The following is a 14,736-nucleotide window of genomic DNA, read 5'->3' as shown; positions in this document are numbered from 1 at the left end:
TGTGGAGGGGGGGGGGGTGGGGGGGGGGGCCGAGACAGCCTGGTTAACAGGGATTACCTTGTAGGGGTCGAGTTTTTTCGATTCTACGAAGAGAATAAACATTAATCCGACGACAACAAGCGCCAACGCCAATCGATTCTTCATGTTGTAATCCTGTAATAGTCGAAACCCTGCACCAATGGGGTGTTTGTTTTGGTTGTCTTCGAACTGAGAGTTTCGCAGGCAAAACGGACGAGGTGATATGTTTTCAGGATTTCAGGGAGGGGGGCCGTTATAATTAATACCTTTCGCGTTGGGGCTGGGGAAATTTCCAGAGTGTTCAGCGGTTGTCAGACGTGGCGTACCCATAAGGCTCCACGAGTTTTCAGCCAATGGGGTTCAAGAATCCCTCATTCTATTGTTGCGAGGAGTGTCGGAATACGATTTTGAGAAGAAAACCAATTCTACTGCAATTATTATATAAATCGCATTCTTCTCAAAATTAGCTACTATAGGAGACTGGAATCTATCCCACATATTAGTAAAATAAGTGTGTTTACTCTATTCTTTAATTTGGCCAAAAAAAAAAAAAAAAACGAAAGAAGAAGAAGAGGAGGAGATGCTCACAATCCCGTTGGATGAATTTATCAAAACCCGAACTTCCCTTTTTAATCCAACAATTTAGATTTATTTTTTACTCTCTAAATAAAAAATATTTAATTTTTGAGTTGAATATCTACCTCCATAATACTCAAATTTATTAAAAAACGAATTTGAATAACCAAAATTCAAAAAATTATATATAAAAAAAATTGATTCATGGATTAAAATTATAAAAGAAACCCAATTCACTGTACGATTTTATTTTATTAATAAAACTTATATTTACCAAAAAAAAAAAAAAACCCAATTCATGTTACCTCAAAGTCATTTAGGTCAGATCGGAACCCAAACAAAGATATTTGATATATTGTTTTTTCTTTGACCTACAAAAACAGCAAGTTGTTGGTTGTAGATGATGACTTAATTTAAGTTATAGTAACCGAATTTTTATATTCAAAATTATGTTATTACAATGTATAGTATTGTAGTTAAACCATCATTTTCTCATTCCCTTTTTCGCATAATAAAACTACTACAGACTATGAAGTTGAATTTGAGTGTACAATGCTCAAATTTTGGCAGGGGCCAATGTATATTTTAATGCTAGTTCAATGTATAGTATTATAGTTATCTGCTGTCCAAGATAAAATTTTTATACAATATTAGAATACTATTGTCTCAAAATTATAAAATGAGGAATTAGAGCTCCTTTTCTCACTGTTATAAGTGGAATATGCAATTTTATGTGTTGATCTTAATATTTTTTTAGAAATAATTATATTTACATTCCATAATTTATGATCCGTTTACATAAATTATCAATATATTTTTTTGAATAATAACACTTACGTCAATTGAAAATATTAACATCATTAACATAAATCATTCATATTTTTTATAAATTATATATGCGTTCGCCAAAAATATCGACATCATTACAGAAACAATTCATGCTTTTTAACTGTTGGAGGTAATTTGTGTAATTATACAAAATGTATGGGTAGTTTGTACAAATAAATTATAAATAAGAAGTTTAAATGTAATATCTTTATCTTTTATTAAAATTTTATTACCTCTGAAAAGAATTATATCTGTATTTTTGAATTAAATAGTTTGTAATATACATATTTTGAAAATAGGAAGTAAGAAGAGAAAATAAGAGCCACATTTTCTTTTAATTTTTCCCTCTTAAATAAGAGGAAAAAGAAATAATGAACACACACAACACAAGCGAAATAGTAAATCATGGGAATGCGGCAGGGTATAAATAAGGAGAGAAGCCACTGAGAATGATTACAGCACAACCCTTTCCAGCTCAGAAATTCAGCCGGAACTACAGTTTACCCTTTTTCCTCCCCACCACCGCCAGACGCTTCGCCGGAAAAGTCTATCTCTCCGCTCCGCTGAACACTTCAAATCCCCCATCCCAAATTTGGATATCATAACTCTTCATTTTCGTCTATCGCCGAATACGGAAGATACAACATATTTTAGTCAACATACGATCCAAAACCACTCTTTATTTATTTGTTTTACAAATAGACAGAGTGGTTTTGTGGTGTACATTTGTTCCATATTACTTGATTCTTCAAGAAAGGAAATGGCGCTCTCAGTTTCGGACTTGCCTACGATATACACACTGCTCGCTAATTCATTGAGCGGCGACATAAATGTGCGGAAGCCAGCGGAGGATGCTCTTGCGCAATTTGAGAGTAGGCCTGGTTTCTGCTCTTGCCTCATGGTATTGAAGTGTTTGCGGCCGCCTCGTGTTTATTGTTTCCGCTCATGTGAGCCTGAGTATTGTACTTGTTTGACAAGGGTTTTTCTATATGGTGCAGGAAGTGATTACAGCCAAAGATTTAGTTTCCCAGACGGATGTGAGACTAATGGCGTCTGTTTATTTTAAGAACAGCGTGAATCGTTATTGGAGGAACAGGCGTGATTCAACGTTAGTGATTTCTTAATTTTTCTGTACATTTTGCATCATTATCGTACCTTAGGTTGGCAGCTGCCCGTGCCCTGTTCGGTATCTTCTTTACCATCTCTGGATGAAATGCACTTTGTGTTTTCTACAATTTGTGCTTATTCTCAATGTGAAGGGGGGAATGCGTGTAAATGGTAGTATTTGGATTTGGCGTTCATAAACCACAAGTTTTTGATTGTTTGGGTGTTTTGGTATGCACGTTCCCCATAGTTCAGAGTTCAGGAACTACATGAAGTCACTGAAGTATGTATGTTATCGAAAAGCAAATCAAACTACTTAAAACTTGGCTCAAGATCAGTTGTCAAAAAACTAGTAGGAACTTGGTTCGTGAAACATAACAGACCAAACTTGTATACATTTAATGTTTGTTCGACTTTGAGCTCGAGTAAATTAGTAAAAGAAAAAAATGTCTAAAACAATTAATCTACTAGAGCTCAACCAACAATAAAGTAAAACTCTGACTTAACTTTTAAAGTTGTTTTGTGGCACTAGTCAACGGGATGCTAGCAATTGAAAGAATATGGTTTTTCTGATGAAAAGAACCCACAATGGAATGGGAGGAATTCTGTTGGTCCTTTTAGTTGCAAGGTTCGGTGAGCTGCTAGTACGCCTATCATGGAAGGAGATCTGTTACGAGGCATCTTATTATCCAAATAGTTATGACCTCGAGAAATCCTACTATCTCTTGAACTTTTAATTAATAAATGAACGTCTAAACTACTCGGAGTTTATCTGGACATGTCTTGTAATTTGAGTTTCATGCCAGAATTTTGTCCATCCTTTTTAAGCGGTGTGTGGAATGTTTTCAGAGCAATTTTGCTCTGACATTGTGCTGAAATGTTACCCTGTATCGTAATTTGGGTCTTTCTGTAGTCTTTCGGCACGATTAGTTTTAAATCTGGTGCTGGATCTGACCGTGAAATGCCTTTGCAGGGGAATGAGCAACGAAGAGAAAGTGCATTTAAGACAAAAGTTGTTATCGCACTTAAGAGAAGAAAATTATCAGGTAATGTATATGTTAGGTTGACGGAGATCACTTAGAAACTAGTCTACTTAGTGTTTGCATATTGTTGTACGGAAGTAGTCAACTCTGTGTTCATATCTTAGTTTATCTTATCCATTGCTAATTCCTGCAGCATGCTTGTTTTCGATGCCTTTTGGTTGATGCATCTGCATATGCATTCCACACCCCCCCCCCCTTCTTGTCTAACAATAACCATGTAAGTGTCTTGTGTCATATATTTATAGACGTGTTTCTGGTACAGATTACTCTTACATTGGCTGTTGTCATCTCGAAAGTTGCTCGCGTAGACTACCCAAGGGAATGGTATGCTTCTTTTCTTCATCTGAGTACAACTCATTGGAAAGTATTTAGCTAATACTATACTGTTATCCTGTTTATTAAGTAATATCTTAACTCAAGGAGCAAATAGAATTTCTGAATTTAGAGGAAAACTTGACTTACCATATCTAAATAGTAGCTGGTCCTTAATAGTTGGACTCTACTGATTTTAATGTTGATAAATCTTCTGATCTAAGCAGGGACAGTTTATTCAATACTTTGAACAGATTCACTAAGCCATCTTCATCTTAAGGCATGAGATACTCTGTTTCATACTTTTAGTTGTATCTTTGTTCTCTGGTAGAACATCTTATTAGTTAAGACAACTGAGCAAATTTGAACAGGCGGCCTAAGTTCTTGTTGAGGATCTAGAAAGTTGCAGTTTAGGATATCTTTAGCAGTTTTCATGTGCTGTTGTTAAATTCCACCATGCAATCCTGGGGATATGGTGTTATATCAGTGGAACTAGCACCAGCCACATGGGGGAAAGGTCCCAAGATTTTTTTGCTTCTTGAGGCTGTTGATTTTTCATCTGTTTTGCTTTCCTTATTTTTCTGACATCATAACACCTTATGGATGATTTAATTTGTTTTCTGTACTATCTTTTTTGTCGCCATTGTGTATTGGGCCTACTGAATCTATTTTCTGCGTACAGGTCAGACTTGTTTTCCGTGTTAGCTCAACAGCTTCAATCAGCTGATATATTAACTTCTCACAGAATATTCATGATTCTTTTCCGGACTTTAAAGGAGTTATCAACCAAACGTCTTACTTCTGACCAGAGGACCTTTGCCGAGGTGCAGATTATCATTTTCTTTGTTTTTCTTTTGAAATTCTTGTGTATATACTGAGTCTTTGATGTGGAGCTATTATTGGCTAGATGATAAATCCAAAACTTAGATGCTGAGGGCTCATGCAATTGAAAAGGAATTGTGGCCATTGAAAGAAAGTCCTCGTGTTGATATAAGACTTCTCAAGAAGTAGGCATTTGTCTTTTTAAAGTAAATGTGTTTTTTTTTGGGGGGTGGGGTTGTGCTTTGGTTTACATTTACTTCTTTTCATTGTAGTAGTAGGGGTTCCAGGTTCAGTCACAAAGTCTTGAATTATGATTAATTGTTGGCATTGTGTCTTATCTCAACTCCATAGTGCTTTAGGGTGGCTGGAGTTAATTTCTTACTCTATCCTAGTAATAGTAGTATCCGGTGCTGTAGGAGAATCCTTTGGAGTCCATAGATACTTGGGTAGGCCATAGCTGAAATATGTTAAATCAAATTTTGAAGCTGTTTTGTATTTTATCATGAGGTCTCATTTTCTTGAAAATAAGGTTGGACGGTTACTCCTTTAGGCAGTTGCGGTCAGGAATTTTGCATTCTTAGCAAGATTGCTGCATAAGTCTGTGCTTCTCTTGTACAATATAGATTTCATGTTTCAAATATGCTGCCAATTCCCTTTTATTAAATGATGAGTTTTCGTATTCACTGGATATGCACATGGTTGCTCATTTGGCAGATAGCATCTCAATTCTTTGATTACAGCTGGCACCTCTGGCAGAATGACATGCAGAATATGTTGCATGGCTTTTCGGTGCTAGCTCAAAATACTTCTGAGTTGCATCGCGATGATATTTATTTAACCTGCGAAAGATGGTTACTCTGTTCAAAGATAACAAGGCAACTCATAGTTTCTGGTTTCCAAAGTGATGCTAAGTCTATACAGGTAAAAATTCTGCTTTTCCTGAACCTAAGTTGTATGTTGCAGCATTCTGTTTTTTGATCTTCTTCTCCCCCCACTCTTTTGTATGTGATGATTGTTATAATTTGTGGTATTAATGGAGTTTTGTTTTTTAGGAGGTGCAACCTGTCAAGAAGGTCTGCCCTGTTATGTTGAAGGCCATCCAGTCATTTCTGCCATACTGTAAGATTTCTCATCTTAATTCTTTTTGACTTTTACATTTCTTTAGCTCCTACCTTCCTACTGCTTGCATATCATCTAGGCAATGCTATCTTCCGATGTCATCATAGTTTGATATTTTTTCTTGTTCTACAAATTGAAGGAAAGAAATTTGAGGTGCTCATCAATTATAAATTTCTTTTAGATGTGATTAATTTTTTTCTTCTCCTTCTCAATTCTAGATGACCGGAATCTTGTTTAGCATCTCATTTCTATGTTGCCTTAATTGAGAGATTTTACTTATTTTTGCTGTACAGGTTTCTGGTGTGTATTCTTGTGGATGTGTAAACATATTCTGATTCACAATGTATGCAGATTCATCTTTTCAAGAGAAACATTCTAAATTCTGGGATTTCCTGAAGAAGGCATGCACTAAATTAATGAAGATTTTAATAGCAATTCAGCAGAGGCATCCTTATTCATTTGGTGACCAAAGTGTCCTTTGGCCTGTTGTTGACTTCTGCTTAAACAAGATTACTGATCCTGAGCCAGATGTCTTGTCATTTGAAGAATTCTTGATTCAGTGTATGTCAATGATGAAGTCTGTCCTAGAATGTAGAGAATACAAGCCATTCTTGACTGGTCGTGTTATGGATGACAACCGAGTTACCCTTCAGGAGATGAAGAAAAATGTATCTGCTGCAGCTGCAGGTGTTTTGGCTTCTCTGTTGCCAAGCGAGCGCGTGGTGCTGCTGTGCAACATATTGATAAGGAGGTAAGGATAAAGGCATCTAGACATTGTGTAATTATCTTACTTTACATGTATCGATGTACATCAGGTTAAAGAATATTGCCAGGAAAGGAAGGTGACAATCAGGCTAATTTATCTATTAGCCTTTTGCTCTCTGCGCCACCCCCTCATGTCAGATTGTCATTTTGCCACCAAAGGCATTTAAAATCTCTCATAAATATTGGACCCAGTAACTTGGATTTATATTTAGCAATATAACTACTTTAACAGACTTGAAATATTTTAAATTCTCTAACTTGTTCTCTGAAACTGAGAAAGGAGAAGTTAGGTTATATTATACCCTCTCACTTCCCTGTGATCTGAAGGCCTTATGACATTGATGCTTGGATATGCATGCTTGCTTGCATCTCCTTTTCCTGGATGTGTTCTGTGATTCATTCCGTAAGTTAAGGATTTAAATTTTCAGTTTTATGTGAGTATTTAAGGTGATTATATGAATGAGCTTGGCAACCTGAAATAATTTTCATGGATGCTTGTATTTTGTCTGGAATTTCAGATACTTTATGAATAGGTAAAGGCTTGATTAATTAAATTTGTCACCAAACTTCTGGCCCTGGTTGATATTTTACTTTTTACATTTAAGTCATTATTTCCCAGAAATTAGAATAATTTGCCATGGTGGTCGGGAGCCTCGTGCCATTGCTAGTTTTAATTATGATTGGTGAAGTTTTATGTTTTGCCCCAGTGTTAATTTCTTTGACCCTTTTTTCCCCGTGTTTCTCTCATCAATTTCATTCTTTCTTACGCAGGTATTTTGTTTTAACAGCAAGTGATGTGGAAGAATGGTACCAGAATCCCGAGTCTTTTCATCACGAGCAGGATTCTGTTTTGTGGTCTGAAAGATTAAGGCCATGTGCTGAAGCACTATACATTGTCTTGTTTGAGAATCACAGCCAAGTAGGTTCTTTTGATGCTTTTATGTGTCCAGTCACTGTTGGCATTTTTGACATGTTTCGAACTGGCTATATTCTTATGGTCTTGATTTTGACAGCTGCTAGGTCCAGTTGTGGTTTCAATTCTTCAAGAGGCAATGAATGCTTGCCCTTCCTCTGTTAGTGAAATAAGTTCACAATTGCTTCTCAAGGATGCTGCTTATGGTGCTGCTGCATATGTCTATTATGAACTCTCAAATTATCTGAGCTTTAAAGACTGGTAAGATTTTCCCTTTTAAAATGTTAGGCTCTTAGCCAATTGTCTCAAGTTGCATCGGTCTTCCTCCTTTATTCTGTTGACCCTATTGAAAGTTGAAATCTAATGGTAATTGGATATAAGCTCGTGCACCTGGGCATTAGAAGGATTCATTATAATAGAATTTTACCAACGAATCATGTCTCTGGACAAAGATAATGCTCCTGCAATGTGATCTCAGAGACTTGTAGGTCTTTGTCTTTTCTTTTTTTTTTCCTTGGAGATGGTGGATGGGACTTGAGACACACCACTTGTAAATTAATCAGTTTGTTGTCTGCCAAAGCTTGTTCTGAAGTTTTAGATATAGCTCCATGCCAGCTCTTAAGATACTGAACTAGAGTTGTTGCTGAGAAAAATTTTCCAGGCCATGTGCGAGTGAGTTTCAGGAGATGGTTATAACATGGTGCAGCTGAAATTTGGCCAAATCGGTTTCGGTTTCCCGTAGGAACATTGTTTGCTGTCCACTTTGGTTATTACCATTGCATGGCCTGGCTGACAACAGGCCTGTTGTTTATTGACATGCGTAGCCTGGTTGATGCAAGTGCTTTGGTCGTTGATATGCTAGCCTGGCTGATGCACAGCCCTACTTATATTGGTTTTTCTATTGGATGCTTGTTTCTGTTCCCGTTATATATGTAGCTCTTTCAGGTGGACATTATGTGATGTGATCATAATCTAATAGTCTGTGTCTTCATTATGTATTCGAAAACCAAATATTTTTACTCTCTTTCAAACTTTTAGTTTCTTTATAATGAGCTCATGACAAGCACTCCCTGACACTTGTGTGTAGGTTCAATGGTGCATTATCTATTGAGCTCACAAATAATCATCCAAATATGCGAATCATCCATAGGAAAGTTGCGTTAATATTGGGGCAATGGGTTTCAGAGGTAAGTTGCTTCCTGAACTGTTTGCATATATCATCAGTTTATCATTATGATCTCTGCAGTTTATCTTTGTGTATTGTGGCTTCTTCTGATTGTGAATGCATTCACAGGCTTGGTTTCAAATATACTCTGTTGCATGAAATATAGGATGAGTTCAGTAGGAGATTTGTATATCTTAAGCTGGCCCTAGTGTCCAATGATCTGATTTCAGTATGCTCTCCTTTTAGTATAACTACTTTCTTGACAATTTCATCTCTGATTGGCTTTCTCTACAGATTAAAGATGACACCAGGCGACCAGTGTATTGTGCTTTAATAAAATTGCTTCAGGAGAAAGACTTGTGTGTTAGGGTATGACACGCTTTGTTTAAAATTGGTATAATTACTTCGAGTCATTTATTGTATTGTTATTAAATTTTTTTGGTTATTCAGCTGGCGGCATCACGATCTCTTTATTTCCACATTGAAGATGCAAATTTCTCAGAGTATGACTTTTCGGATCTTCTTCCAATTTGTTGGGACTCATGTTTTAAACTGGTGGAAGAAGTCCAAGAGTTTGATTCAAAAGTAAGTTGCAGTCTCTTGGTGTTACATACTGTTTACCAAGTGTAGATCAAAGTCTTCAAGCTTCGTAATCGTGATTTTTGTTCATAACTATATGGACACGGAACACTAATTTTATTACCTATTTTTATGTCCAATCTTTTCATTTGCCACAAATTTATGTCATAATTAATAGACATATACCTGAGTACCAGAAGTATTACATTATTCAATCTTCATTCACAGTAAAAGTTATTATTTTGTATACTATTCCAGAGAAATTCTAATACCTGACCTTTGTTTCTCTCTCTTAAATCTGTTCCTTTTTCAATGAGCAAAATACAATCACTTCCTTCATCTGTGCATACAAATTTTCTCTAATATGTATCAAGAAAACTTTGTTTCATCACAATTTCTATTATAAATTTAAAAAGTATTCGTTGGTTTCCTTACCCGGTTTTGTAATTGTTATTTGAATTGTTATCCCAAACTTTATCAGACAAATTCGAGTATAGGTCAGTCACTTTTGGGGGCTGTCAGCCATGACGCACTTCGAGCCTTGATATGATTGGATGTCAAATTATTTTTTCTTGGTCAATGTAGGTGGCTTGACATAGAGGTGGAATGTTTTTGGAACTATAGTCTGAAAAATATGGCCTTGGGATATGAGTGTTAAATGTAGTAAGGGATGTTTTAGTCCTAGTAGCATAATCAAATATATATACTTTATTGTGTTGCTTCTGTGCCCTCAGGTCACATCATTTGTATTTATCTGGAATATCTGCTGCTGGTTATGATGATTGATTTGCTACGGGAAATTCTTACCTCCCAAAAAGCATTATTTACCCGGAAATTTGAAGCATCAAGTTCCCTTCAGATTTTATCGGCTTGTTAACTAGAAAAGTTATTGATATACATCTCACAATATCCTATATTCAGGTTCAAGTATTAAATACGATTTCTAGTCTCATTGCACGCATCACTGAAGTTACTCCTTATGCAAACAAGTTGGTGCAGTTTTTCCAGAAGGTAATTCATTCAGACTTGTGCATTTTTTCCAGTGGCATATTCTTCTTCTACAGCAAGATGACCGTTTGTTTTATCTATTTAAAGACGAATCATGCTGTATTTTCTCATGCACCAGAAAATTGCAAGAAACTTTACTATATGGCAGAAGTGTTTGAAAAATCTCCTTCAACTGGTGGTTATACTAATGCCCTTATTAAGAGAAATTGCTTGAATAAATGAGGAGCATCTCAGTGACATTTCTATAAATGTTCAACCCATGAATTCTTGAAGTAAAAGGAAGTGGACATGTCGTTGGATTTTATCTCTTTTATTCTAATTTGCTAGCATGTTGTATGTCTTCATATTGACTACAATATAATCCTAGGCATGGCAAGAGTCTTCCGGTGAAAGCCTTCTGCAGATTCAGCTTCTCACAGCCCTAAAGAACTTTGTAGTTGCACTTGGTTATCAGTCACCCATGTGCTACAACATGCTGCTGCCCATCTTACAAAGTGTGATTAACATAAATAGCCCTGATGAACTTTTGGAAGATAGCATGCAGGTCTGTAGTTCAGTGATGAAATTTACTTGGAGCTCTCTACATAATATTTCACAAGTTATAATATTTTTTCTTCATTATCATGCAGTTATGGGAAGCTACCCTTTCTCATGCCCCTTCAATGGTGCCTCAGCTGTTGGGTTATTTTCCATGTCTGGTGGAAATCTTGGAAAAAAGTTTTGATCACTTGAAGGTATTGATAAATTCTTCTGGATAGTTGCATCTTCTGTTGCAATAGTACTGGTCTTGAAATGTAATTGATATGTAGGTGGCTGCCAGCATAATTGAAGGCTACATAGTTCTTGGCGGATTAGAGTTCCTCAACATGCATGCAGCAACACTTGCAAAAGTTCTTGATTTGGTCATTGGTAATGTCAACGACAGAGGGCTGCGTTCAGTTCTCCCACTTGTGGATGTTTTGGTTCAGGTAGTTGACTCCAGAGTGATGCTGCAAAATTAAAGCTTTAGTTGGTACCAAAGCAAGTCATTGCTTACATGTTTAAATATGACATTTGTTGTCTTTGTGTTTGTTCCAGTATTGTTCTTGTTGGAATTTTTCCTTTTATGTTGCCTCTTAGAGTATTTTTTGCCATGTTTTTCGTAGTAAAAATTTGACTCGATTCATAAGTTGACTCAATTCATAAGTTGCTATACTCAGTGGAATGAATTCTATGTTTTGCTTTGGAATAGGTTGCTTTTGTATTGCTTTTTTATTTTCTCATTAATCTACTTCTTTGATGCAGTGTTTTCCTGGTGAAGTGCCCCAATTAATCAGCTCTAGTATACAGGTATCTTGGTTTCTCTCTTTACCTTTATGTATCCTTAGTAACGGTTACAACAGGTGTCCGTGTGTGTATATCTTATAACTGGTTTTTAAGGATTTTATGATATTCAAGCTTTGCTATATTTTTGTAGAAATTAATTATCATATGCCTGAGTGGAGGGGATGATCATGATCCTTCAAAGACAGCCGTGAAAACATCTTCAGCAGCCATACTTGCAAGGATTTTGGTCATGAATACTAATTATCTTGCACAACTGACCTCAGAACCATCACTATTAGCACATCTGCAGAAAGCTGGATTCCCAAATGAAGAAAACATACTTCTTTGCCTGGTTGATGTATGGCTTGATAAGGTATCTTCAAGTACTTCTGTGTTGAATCTGTTGTTTCAATATGAACATTTGCATATCACATCCATTTCTCTTCACTTTCCTTCTGTTGGGAGAAAAAAGCTGGTGCTGCACTTAAGTTAAAGGTGTAAATTCAGTATTGCTCTTTGGAAAATTTTTAATGTCATGGTTATGCTTGTTTTCTGTCACTGTGGAATATTCTTGAATCAGCTTCTAACATGTGCATTTGCTTGATCACCCTTACTCCGATTTACCACATCTTGAGCTGTAACTGACTTTTGCATGCCTGACCACCGCTTTAGTTGAATTCCTGTGATTATTAGTTATTATCCTTGGACATATGACAGCTGAACATTTTACTTAGCTGCCTATTACTCTTATTGCCAGACTGGACATTGAGTGAAACATTTCTTGTCTCCATAAATGGCTTTTAATAAAGGTCGGATTGTAGGAAATTGGAATTTAGTTTGCTAGAGAAAAGTTTCTAGGAGAACATTTTAACTGATAACACAGACTTTACTCTGGCTCTGGGTGCACGATCCATTATTATGGAGAGCCTATAGGTTATTTACTCACTTTTCATCATATGGATTGCAGGTGGATAATGTGATTTCCACACAAAAGAAGATATTTGGCCTAGCCCTTTCCATAATTCTAACTTTGAGACTGCCTCAAGTACTTGATAAACTGGATCAAATCCTAAGGTACTTCATGAACTTCATCTTGAATTATCTAGCAGTTATATCGATACTTAATTTCTTTACCGGCATAATTCTGGTGCGTTTTGTTCTTGTTAGCGTGTGCACAAGTGTAATATTGGGTGGAAGTGAGGACTTAACTGAAGAAGAATCAAGGTTTGAATTGATACTGAGCTTATCCTTGCATAATTTTCTCAAATATCAAACATGGTTGCCTTATTTGTTGCAATTAAATTTGCTTGTCCTATAACAGCAGTGACAATATGCAATCTAGCAAGCTGCAGGTCCCTAGCAAAGAGTTCAGAAGGAGACAGGTATTTTGTTTAGAATTCTATAGAACTGCAGGATCATCTTTTATTAACTGAATAAGTTTCTCATTTTCAGATCAAGTTCTCGGACCCAGTAAACCAAATTTCACTGGAGAATTCACTGAGGGACAACCTCCAGATGTGTGCTGCCCTCCACGGAGAATTATTTAATACTGCTATGTCTAAAATGCATCCTGCAGCATTTGCACAACTGAAACAGGCACTGAAAATGCCGTAGGCTAGATTTGGCTCTCAAAACTTGCAGTTGAAATGCAATTATGTGTTCCGAGGGTCCCACAATTTTCCTGTGCACTTCTGTAAAGTCATGTGGGTAAGCTGCTTGGTTTGCTACCATTTGCTTGTGCATTTGGCTGCATCATGTAAGTAGGCAATGCCATCGACAAGTTGGATTAACATGCATATAGAATCTATATTTGCATGCTTTCTTCTGATTATGTAGAAAAAGATAACATACGTGAAGAGATACTTGCCTCTGCATGCAACTGGGTACATATACAAATAGTTCTTTTGATTTGAATTACCTTCTTTTACAGGTATTTGAAGATTTTGACTTTGTGAAATGGGCACTACACATTCTCTTGGTTTTGTCGATTCATGTTCGTTTCCAGCGGTTTTCTGGTCTGGCGCAACACACTGTAAATAGTGTGATCCCTTTATGTCATAGTTTTTTGGGGCATAAGGGTGAAAGTCTGAGGAATATCAGGTCTGCTCAACATTTACTGGATGTGAAGGAACCGAGACATGGTCTATATAGCGTTCTTTCAAACATGAAGTACCTTGAAGAGTCTGATATTGAAATCTTGTTTTCGTTTTCCTTCTTAGATTTGTTTTTACTCAATTGCTGGGTAATTGTTTGAAACATTTGATGTTATTGAGAGTTTTGAGAAAAGGAAAAAAAACAATTATCAGTTTATCATTTTCATTTGTCATACACACACACGCACGCACACTACAATTTCAGGCCTTTCCATCAGATTCCATTTCAATTGAAAGTAGCCTAAGTTCACAACTTCTGTTTAGATTACTCTAAATTAGGGATGACAATGGGTTTGGTTTAGATTCGAAATTAAACCTAGGCCGATTGAAGCCTTGATTAAGTCCTGGGTTCTAGTGTTTTGGGTCGGCCACTGTCCTTTTATTTTATATATATTTATATGTATAAAAATGTGTATATTTTATTTATTCTTAAATATAATAAATAAAATCAATGTTTATATATTAAACTAATTATATTAAGAGTTTATAGATGTTTTAATGCATATATAAATAATAAATTTTTGAAAGTTAATATTTTAATGTTTGAAACGTTTATAGATGTTTTAATGCATATATAAATAATAAATTTTTGAAAGTTAATATTTTAATGTTTGAAACATTTATAAAAAAAAGTTAATCTTTCAATAATATTAGTCTTTCATACTGATAAAATTAGTATTTATTATTTTAATATATATATATATACATATATATAAATATTTTGAAAAATATTAGATTGAGTTCACTAATCCAATCCATTTCGTTCCGAGTCCATAGCGAATCAAGTCCTGAATTTGGCAATCTCACTTCAGCGAAACGAATCCTGAAATTCGGCAATCTCACTTTAGAAGTTATTGGATTTAATGCCAGCTGCATGTGGAAATTAAAAAGATCCGATTGCTTGGTTTTGTCTTCTCTGTAACTGTGTCAATCCTCAGGCTTCAATAACACTTCAATCCTTAAATTACAATTCAATCCTGACATGAGCATACAATCATGCTAAGAAGTGTTGCCTATCAACTCCGA

The 14,736-nt window shown here is 35.8% G+C and overlaps 2 protein-coding genes across 4 annotated transcripts in view; one reads left to right on the top strand and one right to left on the bottom strand.

The window, feature by feature from the left end:
- LOC105174591 (dnaJ protein ERDJ3A) overlaps nt 1–479 on the bottom strand; it is a 4,500-nt gene extending 4,021 nt beyond the window's left edge. Inside the window, exon 1 of the mRNA XM_011096739.2 lies at nt 58–479. Coding sequence (XP_011095041.1) covers nt 58–144 — 87 coding nt within the window. The 5' untranslated portion in view covers nt 145–479. The remainder of the gene's footprint in view (nt 1–57) is intronic.
- Nucleotides 1,817–13,826, top strand: LOC105174590 (importin-11). 3 transcript variants are annotated; one of them, XM_020698001.1, is made up of 24 exons: nt 1,817–2,323; nt 2,421–2,530; nt 3,500–3,572; nt 3,832–3,893; nt 4,564–4,705; nt 5,418–5,624; nt 5,756–5,822; nt 6,174–6,573; nt 7,359–7,506; nt 7,601–7,761; nt 8,588–8,687; nt 8,960–9,034; nt 9,116–9,250; nt 10,166–10,255; nt 10,620–10,796; nt 10,882–10,986; nt 11,062–11,220; nt 11,537–11,581; nt 11,709–11,930; nt 12,525–12,631; nt 12,725–12,781; nt 12,882–12,939; nt 13,010–13,264; nt 13,488–13,826. In XM_020698001.1, exons 1-23 carry the CDS (start codon nt 2,183–2,185, stop codon nt 13,169–13,171), a joined length of 3,003 nt encoding a protein of 1,000 aa, XP_020553660.1. In that variant the 5' UTR covers nt 1,817–2,182; the 3' UTR covers nt 13,172–13,264; nt 13,488–13,826. The 3 variants fall into 3 exon arrangements, with proteins under 3 accessions (XP_020553660.1, XP_011095039.1, XP_020553659.1); XM_011096737.2 differs by having other exon boundaries at nt 12,879–12,939; XM_020698000.1 differs by having other exon boundaries at nt 12,879–12,939; nt 13,010–13,313.

This window comes from Sesamum indicum, linkage group LG11 (assembly GCF_000512975.1).
Source record: "Sesamum indicum cultivar Zhongzhi No. 13 linkage group LG11, S_indicum_v1.0, whole genome shotgun sequence".
NCBI lineage: Eukaryota > Viridiplantae > Streptophyta > Magnoliopsida > Lamiales > Pedaliaceae > Sesamum > Sesamum indicum.
This window is presented reverse-complemented; position numbering and strand designations above follow the sequence as displayed.

Bases quoted from the DNA above. Each gene is read 5' to 3' on its own strand.
- LOC105174590 (XM_011096737.2), top strand. From the start codon at position 2,183: ATGGCGCTCTCAGTTTCGGACTTGCCTACGATATACACACTGCTCGCT. The intron at 9,251-10,165 runs GTAAGTTGCAGT...TCCTATATTCAG, and splicing joins TCCAAGAGTTTGATTCAAAA to GTTCAAGTATTAAATACGAT. The intron at 11,582-11,708 runs GTATCTTGGTTT...ATATTTTTGTAG, and splicing joins TAATCAGCTCTAGTATACAG to AAATTAATTATCATATGCCT.